Source organism: Coptis chinensis, chromosome 4, assembly GCF_015680905.1.
Source record: "Coptis chinensis isolate HL-2020 chromosome 4, ASM1568090v1, whole genome shotgun sequence".
Taxonomy (NCBI): Eukaryota; Viridiplantae; Streptophyta; class Magnoliopsida; order Ranunculales; family Ranunculaceae; genus Coptis; species Coptis chinensis.
Genome location: NC_141459.1, coordinates 104,925,550 through 104,947,127, shown reverse-complemented (window position 1 = coordinate 104,947,127; position 21,578 = coordinate 104,925,550). Strand labels below are relative to the sequence as shown.

At 36.5% G+C, this 21,578-nt stretch overlaps 5 protein-coding genes across 12 annotated transcripts; 3 read left to right on the top strand and 2 right to left on the bottom strand.

Moving 5' to 3' along the window:
* The first annotated feature begins 31 nt into the window (after window positions 1-31).
* On the top strand, window positions 32-2,789 carry LOC147506579 (Pentatricopeptide repeat (PPR) superfamily protein). Its single transcript, XM_086605793.1, is given in 3 exon segments — window positions 32-150; window positions 283-841; window positions 844-2,789. Coding segments are annotated over 3 exon segments (1,128 nt in total). The 3' UTR covers window positions 1,294-2,789.
* LOC147506578 (protein STRICTOSIDINE SYNTHASE-LIKE 10-like) lies at window positions 2,054-3,644 on the bottom strand. The gene is made up of 3 exons (XM_086558670.1): window positions 3,578-3,644; window positions 3,189-3,507; window positions 2,054-2,839 (listed from the first exon to the last, which is right to left on the bottom strand). Exons 2-3 carry the CDS (start codon window positions 3,446-3,448, stop codon window positions 2,101-2,103), a joined length of 999 nt encoding a protein of 332 aa, XP_086414796.1. The 5' UTR covers window positions 3,449-3,507; window positions 3,578-3,644; the 3' UTR covers window positions 2,054-2,100.
* Window positions 3,645-4,137: 493 nt separating this feature from the next.
* On the top strand, window positions 4,138-7,179 carry LOC147506577 (uncharacterized). The gene is made up of 4 exons (XM_086558671.1): window positions 4,138-4,169; window positions 4,280-4,314; window positions 5,038-5,182; window positions 6,588-7,179. Exons 3-4 carry the CDS (start codon window positions 5,063-5,065, stop codon window positions 6,900-6,902), a joined length of 435 nt encoding a protein of 144 aa, XP_086414797.1. The 5' UTR covers window positions 4,138-4,169; window positions 4,280-4,314; window positions 5,038-5,062; the 3' UTR covers window positions 6,903-7,179.
* A 2,428-nt stretch (window positions 7,180-9,607) lies between these two features.
* Window positions 9,608-21,228, top strand: LOC147506575 (uncharacterized). 8 transcript variants are annotated; one of them, XR_015193830.1, is made up of 4 exons: window positions 9,608-10,784; window positions 11,107-11,200; window positions 18,729-19,935; window positions 20,741-20,787. XR_015193830.1 is itself a non-coding variant. In XM_086558668.1 (3 exons), exons 1-2 carry the CDS (start codon window positions 9,743-9,745, stop codon window positions 11,163-11,165), a joined length of 1,101 nt encoding a protein of 366 aa, XP_086414794.1. In that variant the 5' UTR covers window positions 9,608-9,742; the 3' UTR covers window positions 11,166-11,200; window positions 19,834-19,935. The 8 variants fall into 8 exon arrangements, 3 of the variants coding, with proteins under 3 accessions (XP_086414794.1, XP_086414792.1, XP_086414793.1); XR_015193827.1 differs by having other exon boundaries at window positions 9,608-11,200; XM_086558668.1 differs by lacking the exon at window positions 20,741-20,787 and having other exon boundaries at window positions 19,834-19,935.
* On the bottom strand, window positions 10,918-13,801 carry LOC147506576 (uncharacterized; the record flags this gene model as incomplete). Its single annotated transcript, XM_086558669.1, has 3 exons — window positions 10,918-11,969; window positions 12,097-12,148; window positions 13,637-13,801. Coding segments are annotated over 3 exons (417 nt in total), but the record flags the coding sequence as incomplete, so codon positions are not given.
* Window positions 21,229-21,578: the final 350 nt, after the last annotated feature.

Below are 21,578 nucleotides of genomic sequence, written 5' to 3'. Positions count from 1 at the left end.
TGATACAGGTTCAGCCGAATAATACACTGCCATGTGGCAACAAACTACAAAGAATCGATGCCAGATTAAATGTGGACTCCTCTGGTTTTCTACAGATAAATATGTCCATACTTCAGAGCTGAAATGTCTGCATGCTAGTTATGTGGAGTTGTGAACACTGTAAATATCGTAAGAATTTCTACCAGGCTGAAATATCTGCATCATTGCCATCACTTTAATAATCAAACTGTTATGAACTATATTCTGTGATTCCACGTGTATTTTACGGATTTCAACAAGAAGCTTTCATGTTGGGAACCGGTTTTTAAGTCCAAGCAGTGAAGACATTGTTTTTAGAGCAATATGTATCAACGTAAGACAAAGAAAATGGAGATTCTTAGAGGGTATTTCTTCCAGTTTGACGACTTCATTAGAATGTCGAGTGATTCACGAGTTTGAAAGCTGTCCACAGTTAGCTTTGGACTTCTTTAACTGGATTGGAGAGAAGAACAAGTGTTCACATAGTTTAGAGTCATATTGTACTTTAGTTCATGTATTGGTTAATGCAAGGAGATTTGATGATGCTTTGTGTATGATGAAACACTTGATGCAAGAAAAGGGTGTAAGCTCTTTGGAGCTTGTGGAGGCATTGTTTGTTAACGTAGACTCTTTTCAATCATGTCCTAGTGTTTTTGATGCATTGGTTAGAGCTTGCACGCAAATGGGTGCGACTGAGGACGCATATGGAGTAATAAAGACACTCTGAGGTAAAGGTATTTGTGTTACAATTCATGCTTTGAACAACTTTCTGAGTCATCTTTTGAAAGTGAATGAGAATAGCAGGTTTTGGAACATGTATAGGGGGAAGTAATCTCAAGTGGATACGTTAATGAAAATGTGTATACTCTTAACTTAGTTATTTATGCTCTTTGTAGGGAATCCAGGCTGAGAGAAGCGTTGTCTGTATTGTATAAGATGTTTAAGACGGGTATTCGACCAAATGTTGTTAGTTTTAATATGATTATTGATGGGGCTTGTAAGATGGGCTATGTCGAGTTTGGTCTTGAGGTGTTGAAGAAAATAGGGGTAATATCAAATGAAGTCATTAAAGTCAATTTAGTAACTTATAATTGCGTAATAGATGGATTTGGGAAGCTCTTAAATGCTATAATCAGATTAGGAAACAGAATCTCATCGAAGACACATTCTCACACAATATTCTCGTTGATTGTCTGTGCAAAAGTGGGGACATGGAAGGAACAAAGCAATTGTTGGCTAGTATGTTTACCCGAGGGGTTGTCCCTGATACAGTGACATATAGTATTCTGATAAATAAGTGATGTAAGGAAGGGAAGGTTGAGAATGGACTTCAAATTTATGATCAATTGATAAAGGAATGGAAGAGACCCAATCTAATAACATTGAATTCTGTTCTTCATGGTCTTTGCATGGAGGCATCTGTAGATGTAGCAAGGCATGTGACGGAGAAGATGTAGGAAAGAGGTTTAGAATCCAACGAGCTAGCCTGAGTCTGATGATTGATAGGTACCCGTTGATGGAATATGAACCTGGAGGTATCTGCTAATGGACAACCACTTTTTCTGATTGCTGGCTCCTACGTGCCTTCCTTATGTCAAATAGATTTTTTGTCAGAAATCCTTTGTAATCATTGTCATTGTAATGCTGACAGCGATACTACTGTCCTGATCATTCTACTACGCCAATGTTCGGTATTTTACATGTAATATAGTACACTACAGCTGTTATAGAATTGAAAAAGATGTAACTTAAGATGTAACTTGCATGTCCTTGAGACTCTTCGTAATCTTTGTGGGGAATATGAGAACCAGGTTCTTGGCTATAGTTTGTACAGATGCCAGGTTCTCTACTTCTCTATTGCTCTCTATTTCTCAAATGGCGTTGAGGAAATCTATTTTTAACTGGCCAGTTTCAAAAGACTGCAAGGTTTGTTAAAACTACCCAAACATCACCTACACCAGAATGCCATAGAATAATCAGAACAACACTTTTGTACTAAAAAAAAGTTGAGCACTATTCCCAAATTAAGTAAGAGTAACCAGCAAAATCTCCAAAATCCATTGTATTCATTAATTACATAATCTAACGTGAGAAAATGGTAAGGTAGGGCGTAACCACGGATCCTACCGAGAAAATACCATTGTATTCATTAATTTCGCTAACAGATTCTGTGTAGCCATTACCATGCAGTGACTCCAAATGTGTACCTTGCTCATTAACTCGAACTCCTATAGTTTTATCAGTATATGATGGTGTCGATTGTCCATCATTGAGAGCTACCCAAAAGTCGCCCCTAGCATTTCTCTTAATGTTATCAGGTACACCTGGAAGTTGAGTAAACAATTCAATCGTATTGGCTCTTGGACCTTCAAGCCAATACCTTAAAACTCGACGCGCACCAGTTTCAGCGACGAGTACGAATGTATAATCCCTGCTTAATGCAACTCCATTGGCAAACTTTAGACCTCTCTGCAACACGGTCACTTGTCCGCGGGGATCATACTTCATCAGTCTTCGATCGCCGCCGCTTGAGCTTACACGCAAGTGTTCCCTTCTTGAAAATCGGGTGCTGCTATCGGTAAAATATACTATGCCGCTATCTGAGTGAATATCCATATTATTAGTGAATTTAAATGGCACACCTTCAGCGCTAGAAGCAAGTTGGGTCGCCGCCCCACCATTCTTTCCAACACTCATAAGCCCAAAATAAGCGTCTGCTATATAAAGTTCGCATGTTGCGTTGTTGAATTGCAAACCCAGTGGCCTCCCACATATGGATTCAAGACTGGGATTAGTAGAGCCATCACACACGTCCCTTCTCCTGATTACAACCAAAACAAGTCACCATTAATACCTATATGCAACAAATTCTTAATTGTCTCATCAAGGCCCGATACAACAATGTATTATACAATGATACGACAATGTATTATACAATTTATATAATACGTGCTCTGTTCATATAGCAATGAAAATTCTATCAAATTTTTGGAAAAGTATAAAAGATTAGGGTCTTTAACGTTAATTATTTGGGTAGAAATACAATTCGTATTGGAAATTGCAAAACAACATGAATACATTAAGCTTAATAATTTTTTACCAGAGGGAAAATAAAGATATTTGAAGCATGGTAGTAATGCATGGAAAATCAATGATAAACGTAGTCGTACCTGTATGGGGCAGTGTGCGCGAACTCGCTCCAACCACCTCCTTGCCATTTAAAAATCCGGCCATCAGAGACGCCAACATACGGACCTTTTCTATAGCAATCAAAAGCAAAACTTTCTGGTCCAGTAACTCTAGGTGGTAATGGGATGGGTTGGTATTCAGGGTATGTAGAATAAGAAACTGTGAAGATTGGAGATAATAAAAAAGAGGTGAAGAATAACAACATAAAGGAGAGATTTATTATTGAATAGAATTTTGCCATGGTTTTAGAATGCCATACTTCACAGTGTGGTTTCTTATTTATAATATTTATGAATCAAACTGTGACTCTGTTTTCATTATCGGTATGAGTTGTTCAACTTAAACAGAGGTTTCATGAGTTGACTTAAACATAGATTTATGAGTTCAACTCAAACTGTGACTCTGTTTTCTTCCTACGGTATCAGTTGTTGATTAGCTTAAAGTCTTAAACGTTATCGTGGTTGATTCTTAAAGTCTTAAAGTCTTAAACGTTAAAGTCCTACGGTATCAGTTGTTGATTAGCTTAAAGTCTTAAACGTTAAAGTCCTAGGTATCAGTTGTTGATTAGCTTAAAGTCTTAAACGTTATCGTGGTTGATTCTTAAAGTCTTAAAGTCTTAAACGTTAAAGTCCTACGGTATCAGTTGTTGATTAGCTTAAAGTCTTAAACGTTAAAGTCCTAGGTATCAGTTGTTGATTAGCTTAAAGTCTTCCTACGGTATCAGTTGTTGATTAGCTTAAAGTCTTAAACGTTATCGTGGTTGATTCTTAAAGTCTTAAAGTCTTAAACGTTAAAGTCCTACGGTATCAGTTGTTGATTAGCTTAAAGTCTTAAACGTTAAAGTCCTACTGTATCAGTTGTTGATTAGTTTAAAGTCTTCCTACGGTATCAGTTGTTGATTAGCTTAAAGTCTTAAACGTTATCGTGGTTGCCTCTATATCCTCTGTCTTAAAGTCTTAAACGTTAAGTCCTACGGTATCAGTTGTTGATTAGCTTAAAGTCTTAAACGGTATCACTTTCTTCTCTCTCTATCCTCTCTGTCTGTCTCTCACTGTTTTTCTCTCTATCATAGGCTTTGGGTGGTGCCAGTTACAATCGATATGTCAGGTATGGAATCTAATCTAATATCGCCAAAGCATCAATTGATTTCATAAATCTATTTGATTATGTTTTTTTTTCTTTTTTTTTCCATTTTAAGGATCAATTTGAAGTTGCTAATTTATAAATTGGTGCATTTTGTCAATTCCTGTGTGTATATATAACTCAAAAGTCGGCGTTTATTTGCTGAATGAATGATCGTTCATGTGAGAAAATTTCAAATATCCGATATGAAGTTGTGGTTCGAAAAGAATCAGGAATGTTTCTAAATGGTGCTATTCACTGGATAGCAAAATCCAAAAATAAATACCGCGAAACTCTCATCTCTTTTAGTATCAAGGAAAAAGTATTTCGAGAGTTTTCTAGTCCTATGGATGAGTATGATTTTATGACTGTGGGGGTTTTAGGAGGAGAACTTTGTGTGCTTTGCAAAACATATGGTATTGATCTCGACATATGGGTGATGAAGAATTATGGTTTAAGTGATTCGTGGGTTAAGCCATTTGCCATGGAAAGAACAATTAAGATGTCCGTCAGTGATTCCTGCTCATCTCATTTGCTTTACAATAAACGAAATCCGAGGCCATTATGTTTTGCCAAGAGTGGTGAAGTTCTACTGAGAGATGGCAATGGTAGGCCATCTCGTCCTACTAGTACTATTCTTTTGCACTTTCTTAATTTCTTGTTGACAAAAACTTGATAACAGACTAAGAGTGTAGTAACATTTTGTAGAGGGTGCCAAAGGAGTGGTACTGCAATGCGAAGATGCTTGGGTATCTTGAAGCCAAAATTTGTGAATGTGACAAGAGAATCTTGGGAGGAACTTGATAGCAAGGAGATAGCGAAAGGTGCAGTGTCCCTGCGTTGGCTTTTATGGGTATTGCTCTTGTATGAACTGTGAAACAATTTTTTTTTTTTGTTGTTGTTGTTGTTATTGTTGATGTTGTAGTTGTTGTTGCTGCTGTTGTTGTTGTAATTAAAGGATGCAAGTACATCAAAGGGAGGAAATTAGGGTAGCTGTTCCTATTTTAGTGAGGGAGGACCTCTCCAAGATAAAACAAATATTGTGTGTGTGTTTGTTAAATTTTAACTCATGGAAAGGAAATGAAATAAAATGGGTGGTCCACTATGGAATGGAATGAAATGGAATGGAATGGAAATAATTTTAAATGGTATGTGTTTGGTAAACTAGGGAAAGGAAAGTAAAAACTAGGGAAAGGAATAATCATGTTTGTTTGCAAAAGCTATGGAAAGGAATAATTGTATTGTTGAGTGGAGTGTATTAGTAGTAAGTTTCTATTTATCTATTTCCTTTCCTTTCCACAAAAATTTCAGGGGTTAGCTAAAGACACAAAACCTTTTCCATTTGTTTCCATATGGAAAAGCCTATTTCCTTTCCATTGGTAAACAAACGCCTTAAAAACTATGGAAAAGGTGGACCACTCTTATTTTCCTTTCATTTCCATAGTATTTCCTTTCCTTTCCATCATAACAAACACACCCTAGATATACCTAGTACAACCTGTGAGCCCATGTCTGTTGAAGCCTAGAGCAAACTATTTGTAGCACTAAATTTTACGTGTGGGTCTGGGCGTCATGCATTCATGCAATACTAGAGATGGTTGAGATTTAAGCATCTTGCATATTGGTTGGAAGATCTTCTTCTTAATTAATGTTAGTGTATTGGGGTTAACTCCCATAGTGCCTTAAAAGAGGGGTTTCAGTTTGCGTCTTTCATTTTGATGACGTTAATATATTTTGTTTTTTTTAAAGAGAGAGAGTCCATGGCAGCAAGTAAACCATTATACAACCGATCGTCCCCATATCTGCGGAAGCAAGTAAACGTTTACAAAACTGAACCCATCCCAAATTCCATAGCCCCCTTATTCATCTCGAGGAGCAGCTATAATTGCTGTTCTATTTAGTTTGTAATCCTTCGTAAGTGTGCAGTTAACAGAGTAGGCACTGGAGGCGAGCCTCAAGGACTAGCGGCACTAGGAACGAGCCTAGACCTAGTGATGGGCCTAGGCAAGCCTTTGACTGCATAGATACTAAACATAACCATTTTTTTTTATTGGGTAGGTGTCCTGTAATGTGTAAATGAGATTGATCTGTAGCTTTTCATCCTATATATCTGCCATTTCTATTCTGAATGATTTTTCGGGTAATAGCAGCATTTGCGCCCTATACAGTTTACAGCTAACAGTTTTCTCCCGTTCTTCCCATTTAAAGTATCTTTCGAAAGAATTCATCTTTTCCTCCTCTTTTTGCCTTTTTTTCAGCCAAATATAGATGGTAATTCGTGGCTGAGCTTGGTAGCTGATAGTCCCCGCATAGTACTGAATCCAAATCCATCACCATTCAGCTTCAGAGGGGTACAAGTCCAAATTCCTACTGAAGCAATAGCTGATATAGCATTGGATGACCCTTTTGTCAAGGACATTGACCCCAAGACATGGGCGGTTTCGGGGTTTGTCCCGAGGGTTGTACCTTTACCTGTTTCAAGTCCTACTGAATTGCCGAAGGCCGAGAGATTCAGGAGGCTTGCATTTGTAGAGAGAGATGAGAGGCTGCAAAAAAAGAGCAAAAAAATGTGAGGCAACATCATCGTCGGCGGAGAAAGAATTGATGAAGCGTCTGAAGCAAAGCGATCGCTCTTGCCTCAAGACAAGACAAGCTTTTACAAGGTCGGACCTGATCATGGGATTTGTCTGTACATTAATCATTCAATAATTACTTCATATGTGTTGTATTATAAACCTTAAGCCACGATCTAGCTCTCTTTTTGTCTCATATTTTCAGTAGTGTTGTATTATAAACCTTAAGTCAATTTGGTGTGTAATGAAAAGAAGAAACTGCAGTTCTTTAGACTGAGATTCGACGTTAAGTAGCCGTTTGGGACTTAGTCCAAACAACCTAGCCGGGTCGTTTAAGTTTGGAGTTTCGAATTCATTTTTTTTTTGGACCAATGACATATTTGTAATAATTGTTTTTTTTTTAGATTTTTTGAAACTAATGGCAAACTTGTAATAATCGTTTTTTTGGTGGGAGTCCGCCCAACACAAATTGGGGTCGTCAGTAACCAGTAACAAGTACCCTTTTTTTTTCGAGAATACAAAGTGTGTTTACTTTACGCCCCACGTGCATTCATTTGTATTTAGTTGGGAAAGGGCCACCACATGATTTCATAAAGAAATAAATGAGTTCGTCTACCACGAGGATATCCCTATAGGAACGCCAGCCGAGACCGTTGGATCCGAGATCTAACGGTCCGAAAATAAAAAACAAACCCATATTCTCTCTCTTCTTTTTTGTTTTTGATTTTCGCGAGATCCAACGGTCTTGAAACACTCATCCCTATAGGGATATCCTCGTGGTAGCCCAAATCGAAATAAAATACTAATTATATTGAGTTAATTTGTCAATGAGAAATGGACCCACTTGATTTCAATAATCAAAACACTTCCAATAAATTTTCGAACTGAAAGTGATTTTGAGATCTGTTTGAACTTGAAGATATAATCAGAATAATCAAACCAATAATGTCTCCTTCATACAATCATCACTCCTTCAATTACCAAAACCAAAACCAGATATTGAGCTCAACAAGAAAAAAACAATTGGCAAATCTAACCAATTAAGAAACTGAATCTGAAAATCTAATTGAAGCAAAATCAATGAATTGAAAGTGATTCAGTAAAATGATTAAGCCTTCTTCTTGACAATTGAAAAAACAACGAATTAAATTTACAAACTCCATTTGAAATCTGGTAACCAAAAAGAAACAAGTATCAAAACAAAACTTATCAATATAGACATGTGAATCTAAGACAATATTTTGAATAAGAAGTCACGATTGAAATAGATCTAAAGAATGGAATAGAGATTAAGTTGGAGAAGACCAAGTTATTATCGGGTTGGAGAAGAGATTGATATCCATACGATTTTAATGAGAGGCGATTAAGGGTCGTTTGTTTTTCCGAGCCTATGAATCTTTGAATCTTTGAATCTTTGAATGGCTCATCCTCCGAATGCTAAATCTTGATTCTTTGAATTCTAAAAACATGTTTGTTTTTACGTTAGAATAACAGCTCAACTCCAAGATTCATTCAAGAATATAAATCATTAGGACAATTTTACTCATGCTATCTATTTTAAACACTAACTTGATTTCTTGTTAAACAAAATATATATTATATTTGAGGAGAAGAGATGGATTATCGAAAAAATAAATGATAAATAAATTTATTTAAAATATGCTTTCACAAATATATTTTAATCAAGGCTACTTTTGATGCGGTTTATTTTCATATATTGTTTATTTTCAAGAATATATATATGTAATTTTATTTTTAACAAAGTGGATATCATTCACCCAAAAATGAAAAACCCGTGGCCGCCAAACATCAAATTTTGAAGAAACTTATTTTGAAGCCATAAAAGTCAAGGTAGGAAAGTAGATGGGTTCTTAAGATTGGGTTCTTAAGAAAAGGCAATAAAGGACTTTCTTGTTTCAAGTATTAGAAAGAATTTTAATTCACGAAAGAAATTTTTGGTCTTTGAATCTTTCAATACTAAAAACCACGAATGCTTAAACTACTTTATAAAAAAAACAAACAAGTTTTGAACCCAAACAATTAGCCTAAATGCTTAAAACTTAAGTTTAAGAGCTCGAATAATTGTTTTTTGAATTCAAAAACAAACAACCCCTAAAGGGATCTACTCGAATTTGAAGAAAGAAATTGAAACAGAGAAGGAGAGAAACATAGATATGGAGAGACAAAATAACTTCATTATCATATTTGATATGGCTTTTACATTTACCAATCTAATCTATTAATATATAGCTGGTTAGCGGGTTGAATCGGTTAACCGGTTATTACAGATTTAAACCGAGCACCGAACCGATTTTGTCGGTTTTGCAATATTTCAAACCGATCCGAACTGTTTTAAATGGATAACCGAACTGTGTAGTAACGGGTCGGGTCGGTCGGTTCTGTCGGGTCTAGCAGTTTTATGCACACCCCTATGAATATCATTGATTTTGAGAAAGATATAGACAAATTTCTTGTAAACTCCATGCTAACAACATTTTACTGAATTATAAAAAAACGCCCCAAGTAGGGCTTGGGTTGATATGTATCCACTTGGGCTTGGACTTAGGTTGGTAATCCAAAATCCGACGCACGGGTTGAAGTTATTGAAAGATGGGTTGGGCTCTAGTTAGAACTCAACCCGACCCAACCCGCTCAATTTCGGCATTTCTTCAACTTGTTTAAAAAAGGAAGAAAGAAAGAAATAAAAATTGGCAAAAGAAAACGCGCGTGAACAAATTCAAAAAATATTTCCGTTAAATATTACCACAAAAAAAAAAATTTTTCTTCTTCTTCTTCATTTCATTTTATGATTCATCTCATTTCTTAAAAAATCTAGCTTAATGGAGCATCAACAACAAACAATATTGAGATTATTAGTAGAAAAAGGACCAAAACAAGGAGAAACCCTAGAAAGAAAACCCGGGTCCACAATTCGAATCGGTAGAGTAGTTAAAGGTAACAACTTTACTATTAAAGACGCAGGTATATCCTCAAAACACCTTGTAATCGAGTTTAAGAGTGGTATTTGGGTTATACGTGATCTTCATACTTCAAATGGCACTTTGGTAAATGGTAATCAGATTGAAGGGGGTAAAGAATTTGGTATTACAAATGGGGATTTCATTAAAATTGGGGAGTGTACTTCTATTAAGGTTTCTATTGATGGGGGAGTGAAGAAAAATACAAGACGTGGGGCGGCCCAGAAGCTGGATTCTAGTGTTGCTGTTGTTGTTGGGGGTGTAGAGAAAATTGATTTGGTAAATGATGTTAAGAGAAATACTAGACGTGGGGCGGGTGGTAAAAAAGCTCAGAAACCGGATTCTAGTGTTGCTGATGTTGCGAATGTTGATTTGGAAAGTGGGGTTGGTCATTTTAAGCAAAATACTCGACGAGGGGTGGCTGGTACGAGTGGTAAAGAAGCTCAGAAACCCGATTCTAGTGTTGGTGATGTTGGGGATGTAGAGAAAGTTGATTTGGAAGGAGGGGTTGGGCAGTCGAAGCAAGGTACAAAACCTGGGGCGGCGGGTGCAAGTGCTAGAGTAGATGAGAAGGAAAAGATTCGAGATTCTAGTGTAGTTGGGGAGGAAATTGCGGTTGAAAGAGGGGTTTTAAGGAGATATCATACGCGTCGAGCGGCAAAGGAACAATGTGTTCCCGAATCTAGTTTAGTTTCTCTTTCTAAAAATCAGAAGGTTCGTGGGAAGTCAAAGATTGATGAGTCAGACAATGTGGGTTCTGTTGTTGAGAATAGAGGTCGGCGAGGGCGTCCAAGAAAGGTTATTGTATCAAAAAATGAAGGTTTGAAGTCTGATTCAGTTGCTGTTTTGGGTATGCAGATACTTGGTGATGACAAGGAGTCGAAAAGTCCCAAGGATTTACAAGGTGAGTCTTCTCAATGTGCTCCAGCTTTTGAATCTGAGGCTCAGAAGAAGGGTAAAACTTTTGATGAATTAAAAAGTATTCCTGATGTCAATAGGAAATTGATGCCAAAATTAGACCTGGAGAAAATGACTTTGGGTGAATATTTTGACTATTTAGAGGTGTTTTTGCCCAAGCAAATACGTGAGGACAACGAAAAGATTTATGCAAGCATGAGAGAACAAGCTAAGAAATTTAAACAGTTTATGATAGAGCAGCAAAGTGTGCAAAAATAAATCTCCTTTATCTTAAGATTTGCCAAAGACTCATCATATGATCTTTGAAGGTGATATGGTGACACATTTTCGTCTTGGACAAAGATGGTATGCCGCTCAATGCTTCTAGTTACTGGCTTTGTACACGTCTGGCCTCAGTTAACGGTTAGTTTTTCTAGTATATTTTGTTCAGATTAGTTACTTTTTACCTCTTAAGCCTGAGAATTATGTATATGGATGTAACATTTTGTTTGCCTGATGAAATCTAATCAATAAATATTCTTGTAGTTCATTACGGAATCAAAATCTATTGTTATTATGAGTCGTGAGATTTGATAATATGAGAGTAGCTACTATTTTAGTAATTTAAGGAATGAGAAGCACTTTATTACTTAATGGTGGGTGGAATTGATCTTGTGCCATGTTCTAAACCTGAACTAAAGAATTCTACCCGTTTTAAGATTAGGAAAACTCAGACATGTATGATATGTTGATTTCATATCTTGTGTAAGTACAACTGGAACTTCTAATGTAATGTTTGTTTAACAAGATGACCAGTGTTGATGAAATTGATAAAGACATCTGTTTTTAATGCCTGCTTCATTTTTTCTTTACTTATTTATTTTTTATTCATCTATGGGCGTATATATCTTCGTTTTAAGCTGACACATTTAAGTTCTCTATGGATTCATTTATGAAACAACTTTAAGGAAATGAGAGTACTGAATCCTTACCTAATATTGAATAGTTTGCATCAGATATAGTTTAAAAAAGATTTCAACTATTGATTCCTGAACTAACCCCAGATCACTAAGCTCCATTGTTAGGTCACTGATCTCCATTTCAGATAACCGAACTGCAGCCATTGTGTTGGGAAGCTCTTCTCTCATAACATCCATTAGTTTTTCTAGTGAAAGGGCTGCTTTTCTAAAAGTTTACATATGAACAAACGAAGATGCACATAATGAGTAGAAGTAAACAACGTAATAGAACGTATATAAGGTAGTACCTCATAAACAGGTTTTCAAAACACTGCAGAAGACGTCATCCAAGATTCCTAACCAGAAGAGCTGGAATAGCCGAGAAAAATAACCACGAAGTTGAAATCGCTGCCTATACACAAATAATCATAAACTGTAAATTGTCATTAGGAAATCAGTTCCCTTCAATTACATACGGCATAGCTTTATTCTCAAGTACTTTGCATTATACGTTATTAGCATTAGCAATAATATACAATCTCCATATACGTTATTAGCGATACCAATAATACACAATCTCCATTTGTTTGTGAGAATTTATAAACTTAAAACAACAACAACAACAACAACAACAACAACAACTAGAAGCACCTATATAACAAGGTGATCCCATCTCTCCGCTACTCTTTGCTCTTGCAGAAGAAGTCCTTAGTGGAGGTATCAGTCACTTGCAATCAGAAACCTTATAAAGCCTATGCTGATCACTAAAGGTATTGCTAGTCCCTCTTGTTATTTTCTAAGTTCTGACGATATCCTTATCTTCACAAATGGCCACATAAGAGAACTGAAACAGTTAACCAAACTCTTGCAAAACTACCAAGAAGGTGCTGGTCAACTCATAAACAAAAGGCAAGCTACTTATGGGTGGCATAACTACGGGTTGAAGAAGAGCAATATCACTTGAGTTGGGTGTTAAAAGAGGGTACCTCTCTCTAAAGTACCTAGGTGTACTTCTCTTTGAAGGCAAGGTTACCAGGGCTGGTGTTGGCGGTCTTCTTGACAATATTAGATAGAATATGTCATCTTGGAAGGGTATGTAGCCTGCTCTACCTTTGTGGAGAAATATACTAAACAAAGTTGTCTTAGTTAGTATACCTGTTCACAATCTTGCTGATTACAAATGGCCACAAAGTCTAATTGAAGAAGCAGAAGGATCCATAAGGAATTTTCTCTGGTCTGGCAATAATGGAGAAATGAAGAGAACAATAGTGAGCTGTTATGAAGTCTGCATACCTATGGAGGAAGGAGATCGTTAACTTTAAGCTAGTTATGGGAAAAAGTTTAGGAATTGCTACAAACTCTTGGACCGAATATGTAGCTGTTTTGGAAAGTGCTGAAACTGCTATAAATAGTGAATTCACTATATCGGGATTGAATCGGATGCTACTGCTGTTGTGACAGCATTCAGATAAAATGCCACGACTTGGTAACTGAAAACCCGATGGACTGAATGATTTAACAAAGCTCAATGCATCCATATCTCTCACATTCAGAGGGAAGAGAACCGGGTGGCTGGCAATCCCTTGTGGATTAATAAATGGTAGGAGCCTCACCAAACGTACACAAGAGTTTCCTAGGCTTTTGTATGCTAATACTTAGGCTAAAGCGTCACCTCGTTGTACAATTACTTTTGTTTTACATTTTCAACTTATTCAGACAAAAAAACACAAGCACATATACCTAGTGTATACCCTAAAGTACCAATTGTGATCAATTGTTATGTCATTTGTTACATTACACATAAAAAAATGGGCTTTTATTCAAATTGAATAAAATATCTTCAAAATTCTCATTAAACCAATGAAATGAAAAGAAGAAGAGACTCAAGAGAGAGAGTTACCATGCAAGCAACGGCATTCAACAATGTAATATGACGATTAGTGAGGTTCCATTGAGAGAGAGAAGGCGGTGGAGATCCACCGGACGTGGTGAGAAGAGGACCGTTGGATTGAATTGAAAGAGATGAGAAATGAAGGTGTTTGAGATTGGACGGTCGTTGTTGAGAGTGGAGATTTTATAGTTTGAATTTGAAGTTGGTGATATTGGTATTGGTTTGAAGTGAAGATTTTGAAGTTGGGTTTGAAGCTGCATATTGATTGCAGGTAACATTTCCGTAGTGCTCAAATTTTGACCAGAGAGCTCACTCTCTTTGTAGTGTCCGCTTCTTTTGGTAAGTGAAGGACCATTTAGGCTACGTTCCAAATAATTTCTATTCAAGATTTGGGCTTTTACTATATTTTCCAAGAAAATTAGTAAAATAAAACATTTTCTATAAAAGGCCATTTTGTTTATTGTTCCTTCTTGGTCAATGGAATAAATCTGGCAATTTTGCTAAGTTGTAATGAATTGAATGCTGTGTTGTCTAGTAACATAATCCAAAAGGTTTACTGGGCATGTAAAGCTAAACTACAAGGACTATTGGCAGTGTTACATCATAAGCTTCCTCCATAAGACGATATCATTTCTCAACTAGTCTCTTCAATTTGTTTTGTGTTGGAGCGACTGTAGACACTGATTATCCTTGGTGTATAGTGAGTACATCCGGATATCAAGACAGTTGGATAAGGTTTAATGCTTTCTCAAAGAAAGACATTCAAAACCCTAGGTAATTTTCATCTTGATAGGAAAAATTCCACTGTGTTTTTTTTAATTAATCAATTGATGAGGATAGATCACCATAACAAAATATGATAAGAACGAGGCAACCATTGGGTGATACAATACATTGTTGCAGAGGAAAAAACCTCAATTTTGGTTTTGGTTTTGGTTAATTGGTCTCATGAATATACTAGGAAGTTGCCTTGTTTATATATATATATATATATATATATATATATACCTTATCAAATTTGACCTTCCATAAAAGTTAGGTTGAACATTTGGGCTAGATATTTTTGTTTGATAAATATGTAACCAAAATGAACCCCTGTGATTCTTGGTGAGTTGGTGCTTCCATCCGTCTTGGTTATAGACATTATGTTTGAATGTGTCGAGCAGTTTTGGGCAGCCGAGCTATTGAGGCTTGACCTAGGGCTCAACTCGTTTATGTCTGGCTCAAACTTTAGAAATTAGGACACGGCACCTGCAAAACCCTGTAAACCTCAATCTTCTTCCTTCTTCTTCCCTTCAATGAACTTCACTAAACTCCTCATTTCCACATTCTCCACTTCCTCTTCTTCTTCTCCTACCAGAACCTCCCACTTTCTAGCAAATTACTTAATAAAAAACTTCAACTTCTCCGAACCACGTGCTCTTTCAGCATCAAAACGTTTCTGGTGGGCAAAAAACCCCGACAAGATCGAAACCGTAGTTACTCTACTTGAACAACATGGCTTCTCAGATGCCCATATTGAAAACACTGTTAAAACCACACCTCAAATTCTCTTTGCTAAAATCAACAAAACACTTATACCCAAACTTAAATTTTTCCAAGAAAACTTGGGTCTTAGAGATTCTGACTTGGGTCTCTTTCTTTCGAAGAATGCCACACTTTTTACACAGAGTTTGGAGAGGAAATTGATACCCAATACTGAGATTTTATTGAAAATACTGTCAGGTGATCGGAAAGCGTTGATTTGGATCATAGGTAAGTGTAAGTGGATTCTTTATAAATATCCAAAGTCTAGTTTGTTGGTTAATATAGGTTTATTAGAGAAATATGGTATAGTTGGTTCTCAACTCTCCATGATTGTAAGTCTAGGCCTATTTTGTTAGTTTTGGAAGAATCGAAGCTTTGTGATCTTTTTCGCGAGGTGGAGAGAATGGGATTTTCTTCAAGTCAAGGATGTTTGTTCATGGTCTTTTCACACTTAGTTGTATGAGTTCTGAAACTATTAGAAATAAACTTGAGGTGTTTCAAAGAGGAATATGTGGGGATGTTTAGGAAAGCGCTGGGTATGCCCAGAGTTTCGGTAGAGAAGTTGAGACTTGGACTTGAATTCTTCTTGAAGGGTATTGGGTTTGAAAGAGATGTGTTACTTCGTATGCCGAGATTGTTGATGTATAGTATGGAGAAGAGAGTAATACCTCGATACTTTGTTCTTGAAATTCTCAAGTCGAAGAAACTATTAAAGAGGAATACAAGTTTCGTAAATGTTATACAGTTGTCTGAAGATGAGTTCTTGGATAAGTATATTTCTAAGTATAGAGACAATGCTGAGGAGTTGTTGATAGCTTACAAGGGTGGTTTGGCAAATGTTGATACGTCAGAGGAATCAGATAGAGAATGAACTTTGAATTCAGTTTTATCAGTTTCTACCACTGATGGAATCAACGTGAATTTGATCTCAGTTCACATTTATGTGCGAAGCTATTCTTGACCTATATTTTGTATCTAGTTTCCTCTTCTATTTGTGAAATCTCTCATTGCTGGTAAGATAAGGTCATGAAATCAGTAGTATAGGGCAATTTAGTGAGATTGTACATCAGAGGTAGAAGTTAAAATGCAGTACCTGAACAAATGTGATGTCTGAAGCTCCAATCCATTAGTCATAACCAGAAAGCCCAGAATGCCATTGTCCTTCAATTCTGGGATGTAAAGGATTAAGAACAAGGTAGAAGGAAGAGAAACAAATTGTCAAGAATAGAAGACAGGGGAAACCGCTCTTTTTCTGTAAACTCCAAGTTACTGAAAAAGAGTAAGGATCCTTGTTTCCCTCAGTCTGAGTATAATTCTCTGGTGGTTCAGATATGTTAGTACATGCTAGAAGGCAAATTGTGAGCCAAGAATTCTTGTTGCCATAAATTTGTTGTTATCCAATGTGAAATTGATCCCAAAGTTTGGATGAACTTTGAGACCTTCAAAAGCAGGCTCACTACTAGAAGAGTTGAAGCTTTGGATCCCTCCTACTACTATTTATGATTAACGTATAATGCCGCCCAATATTGTGGGAATGGCAGTATATAAAATGGTTGAACACGTTAAAGTAGTTGGATTCAGTGACTGTTCTTTGGGAGCCGTAGATGGCGAGTACAATGGCTATTGACAGGAAGAGAAACATGAGATAGGTAAATCACTGTGACAAATTATTCGAGTCGCTTCAGTTTTTCTAATGTGATCATTCAATTATTGAGGTATTTTAATATGGCTTTGCTTCTTGATGCAGGCTTTAATACAAGAATCAAAGTTCAGCTGTCTTCATCTTCCTTCTTCTATCCATACTTATAACGCTTCACCCAGTTTGAAAGACAAATGAAACTGCCACCTTTTATGTCCATTTAGAAATATCTATTGTGGTTCCCGTGTTCAAGCAGGTAAAGTGCCTTATTTTTATTATACTCTATGTGAGTAGCTTTCTTTAACCTACATTTTGCATTTTAGTTTCTTCTTTTACGAGTAAAATTTCTCATTATTGATAAGGTTATGAAATCACTACTATAGTCTATAGCGCAATTCGGTGAGATTAAACTTCTGTGCAGAAGTAAAAGGCAGTGGTATCTGAAAAGCTGAGCTGGCGCACTGTCTGAAGCTTTAAACCATTAATCTTGCATAGTCCTGCAATCACACCACTTAGATGTAAATGGATAAGCGCAAGCTAGAAGCCTAGAAAGAAGAGAAGCAAAAAATGCTAAGTTACATTGACACTGTCGGATACGAAGTGTCTGACATGGCGGCATATAAAAAATTATGGCATATCACATAAAATGTGTCTTATATGTGTCCGACACGGACATGTGGATACTTATCCAACACGGATTATTTTCGAAATATGGCATGTCCATGCAACATAGAAAAAATGACTGGAACCAATACAGCTAAACCATTCTTTTCTCTATCCTCCATGTTAACGAAAATGAGTGTGTGAGCAGGGGCGGAGCCAAGATTCTGATCCAGGGGAAGTTGAGGTGATCTGAGAATGGATCAAAATTTCAATTGAAAGTTCAAGAATGCAACAAAGTTTTTGGATTTTACCAGTTGAACTGTATTTCCAAATGTGCTAATTATATTGAACGGTCCATGTAAATTTGCTAAAAACTACTAAAAAAATTGTCAAAATCCCAATCTGAATTTGGGTATCCCAGATAGTGAATTTTCTCTTTGGGATTTTGATCCATGGGCTGATGGTAGATTTTGAAAAAAGAAACAAAATATAACATAGTTATCTCTAACTTTGGATCTACCTTTGAATAAAGTTTTAGTTATCGAAAAAGAAAGAACTTTGGATCTACCCCACCGTATGCAGTGACCGTTATGTTGTTGCTTCCAAAAGCTTATTTGAGGTAACACATGCATGTTTGATGTCCTAAATATCCTGGGCCCAATGTAGCTCTGCCCATGTGTGTGAGTAACCTTCCTCCGCTATTTCTGAATGGAATTGTCTGGCTATTGTTCTGAGACTGTTATTTCACAGTAGCTTATAAGCTATCAATATCAGTTATCATGTTTTTCTTTCAAATTTAGTTTTATTTGATGATTTAGAAATAACATGATCTCTGGGTTTACTGGTTTAGATATACATGATGGTTAATGAGAGATTCTTGAGCGTGTCATTTTGTACGTAAGTGAAACATGAAGTGACTCTGTGAATGTGTTTGCTTTTGTGCTGTGTCTGTGTAGTGAAGCTACCTGACTAGATTGAGTGTAAGGAGATTTTCCTTCCTGTTTTTTAGATTTTCATAGTGAAACAAGAATTACTCTAATCAAGCTTACCCTTTAGACCCTACATTCAAATCAACCATACTCTAATCAAGAAATTTGACATGTTGAGGTTAATTCAATTTTGGTATTGCTTATGAAGAAGTTAAAAGAGTGGAAAAGCCACCACTCAGAGGGAGGAATTGTTGTCCGTGTCAGGAGCACCTTGTCTCCTCTTGTCAACTTGATGTTTGATTTTTTTGGCTACAAGCCAAATTGGTTTTCTGATGCACTTGTTGTTTCTCTAGATTTTGTTCTACAAGTCAGCTCCCATAATTTCATTTTTTTTCTTCTTTAGTATATGTTCAAAATGGCGTTATGTGCAACCTTGGAAATGGGCAGAATTAAGTTCCGCACAGAGTTTTGGACCGGTGATACGCGTGTGTGATCCTTTCCTTACCATCTTTCTGGTGGATTGACTCAAACTCTCAAAGAAGGCTGTCTAGCACAACCTGTAGATGCTGAACATGTTAAACAAAAGCTGGGTTCTGCACTTGGAATAAGAACCAAAGCTTGGAGTTCTGCATTTCTGACATGGTAGCCACTTGCCAGTCTCTATGATCTCTACTTCCAGAGTTGTATAGATGATAAATTATAACGAATATTGTTCAGAGAATCACAGCGGGTGAATTAGGTGAGTGCTAGGCTGGAGAAATGAATCAAATGATGATAAATTCACAAAATTATTTTGATTTGATGTGTGCGTGTTCTATTATTATTTGACTGTATGTATAACACCAGAACCCAGACTAGACTATATTAGATTATATTTTTAGACCATTAACAGCTCGCCCAAAGGATTGTCTGGGCATGAGTCTCACTAGCTGAGGTGTGCTCCTCATGTTTATAAGAATGGATAAGAATACTATTTTAAAGGGGCAGCCTGCCTTCATGTAGTAAATGAACCCCGTGCCATATCTGCTGAAATTGACGGGCTTGCTTCAGAATGTGCACCGTTTTGTATTTCAAAGCTGATGTCGCTTGCTTATGTGCTTTCTACTTAACTCGGCGCAGGCAAGGGTTCTATACTTCTATCCACTCAATGACAACCCCTTGGAAGAACACATAGCAAGAGGCATTGTGATTCAAGGTACCATCATTTGTTCTTCTGAATAATGACTGCCTAAATGGTTTTAAAATCCAGAGGATATTGCCATCCATTATCCAAATACGATCACTTCTCGTATACGACCTTATAGAGAATTATTTTAGTTCAGATTATTATTTATGAATAGAGAAGACTCATGAGAGTATCAATAACAGGCTTGCTCTTGTTATGAAGAGTGGGAAATACACTCATGGTTACAAAACTGTTTTAGATTCACTCAGAAGCTCCAAAGGTATATTTGCTACTCTTTTATTTATTTCCAAGTGTTCATTTTTTAAAGCTGCTTTTCATGTAGGTAAGCTTATTATTATTTCAAACAATTGCCCACCTTTGAGGAAATCTGGGATCGAGTACTATGCTATGCTCGCTAAGGTTGGCGTTCATCATTTCAATGGAAGTAAGTGTATACTTCTTCTCAAGGTTGAAATATTATTTATTGACCCTGTGATCGATTTCTATTAACTCCTAGTGAGGCGGTATTTTTCTAATTCTATTTCATGGGTTGCGGAAAACAAAATGGATTTAGCCCTAGATGCCCAGTGCCCAATGTGGAAGGGATTCCTGGCTCCGCCAGTGCACACGCCACATAAGCTATAGGTTAGTTAGAGGTGTCTAAGATGTGATTTTTTGATGTGTGGTTGTGCGAGAGGATGTCTAATAGGGTGTATTACAGACCATATAAATAAAAGTAAAAGATGAGAGTATATCTGTCCAACTGTATTGATTAACCATATCTGTTTCTTTTCCAATGTATTTTCCTCTAGTAAAAGGTTCCTTGTAAACTCTGATGTGGTTCTGTGTTTGTTTACACTTTCAGAAGTGAAATATTTGAGGGGTGGCATTGATGTATTTTGTTGCATATTTAGGATTGAATTTTCCACGTGTAGCCTAAGTGTGTGGGTTTAATGGACTTGTTCCATTTTGCTACTGCGGTGCAGTACTTGTAAAAGATGTAATTCTAAAATTTATGGGGATGACTTGATTTTCATTGATAAAATGGAAGTAATTGGGATTGGTTTTTCACAAATTTTTATCATTCTGGAATCATTTCTTGTTAGAAGATATCACAGCTTGTTGGCATAACAAAGGTCGTTGCAGTAGAAGTTTTATCCACAAAAACTTTTCTGTGTTGAAGAATGTGTTTTCTCTTAACTTTCTTTTTTCTTTTCCTGGAGAAGTAATTATCATTTCCTTTGTTTCAGACAACGTTGATTTGGGGACAGCATGCGGGAAATATTTCCGAGTTTCATGCCGTAGCATTATTGATCCAGGTTTGTTATCATGTTCTATTCATGTTGAAATTCTTGATTCTATCATTTCTGTGGATGCTTTTAATATCAGTATCATACCTTCAATATTGTATACTCTGCCAATAAAAAAAATTATTGATCCAGGTTTGTTATCATGTTCTATTCATGTTGAAATTGTTGATTCTATCATTTCTGTGAACGCTTTTAATATCAGTATCATACCTTCAATATTGTATACTCTGCCAATAAAAAAAAATTAATGTATACTCACTATGTATTTTCCTTAACAGGTGATTCTGATATCATCAAAACACTGCCTGGTGACCACTGAGCAAATGTTGTTGATATGTTTGGTGGTCCTGTCTTCCTACCGAGTTCGGTTATGATGAATACTTTTTAGAGACTTCCCCGTTTTGTTGTTTAAGCAACCGTTGTTGTGCTTCTTTTGTTTAGTGGAACTAGTTTTAATTATATCGGCTACTAATTTTGACGAAATTTTCTCGTATTCAGATCAAGATTCTATGAGATGCTAGTTTGTGTTTTCCATAGCTAGGGCAACCTTAAATTCTCCATAAAAATGATGATAATTTACAATGCATGAAAGTTGCTAGCCAGTGCATACTTTCTTAAACATATTTTATCTTAGTTACTCTTGCGTGCTACCTTACTCATTTACTCGTGCTTGAATTTTAGTGCAGAATTCTTCATTCTAGTTAGCCAAGCCAAGCAAGCACAGAATGAATATAGGCAATTGATAAACTGTCCTCATTTTCCCAAAGCTCGATCAATT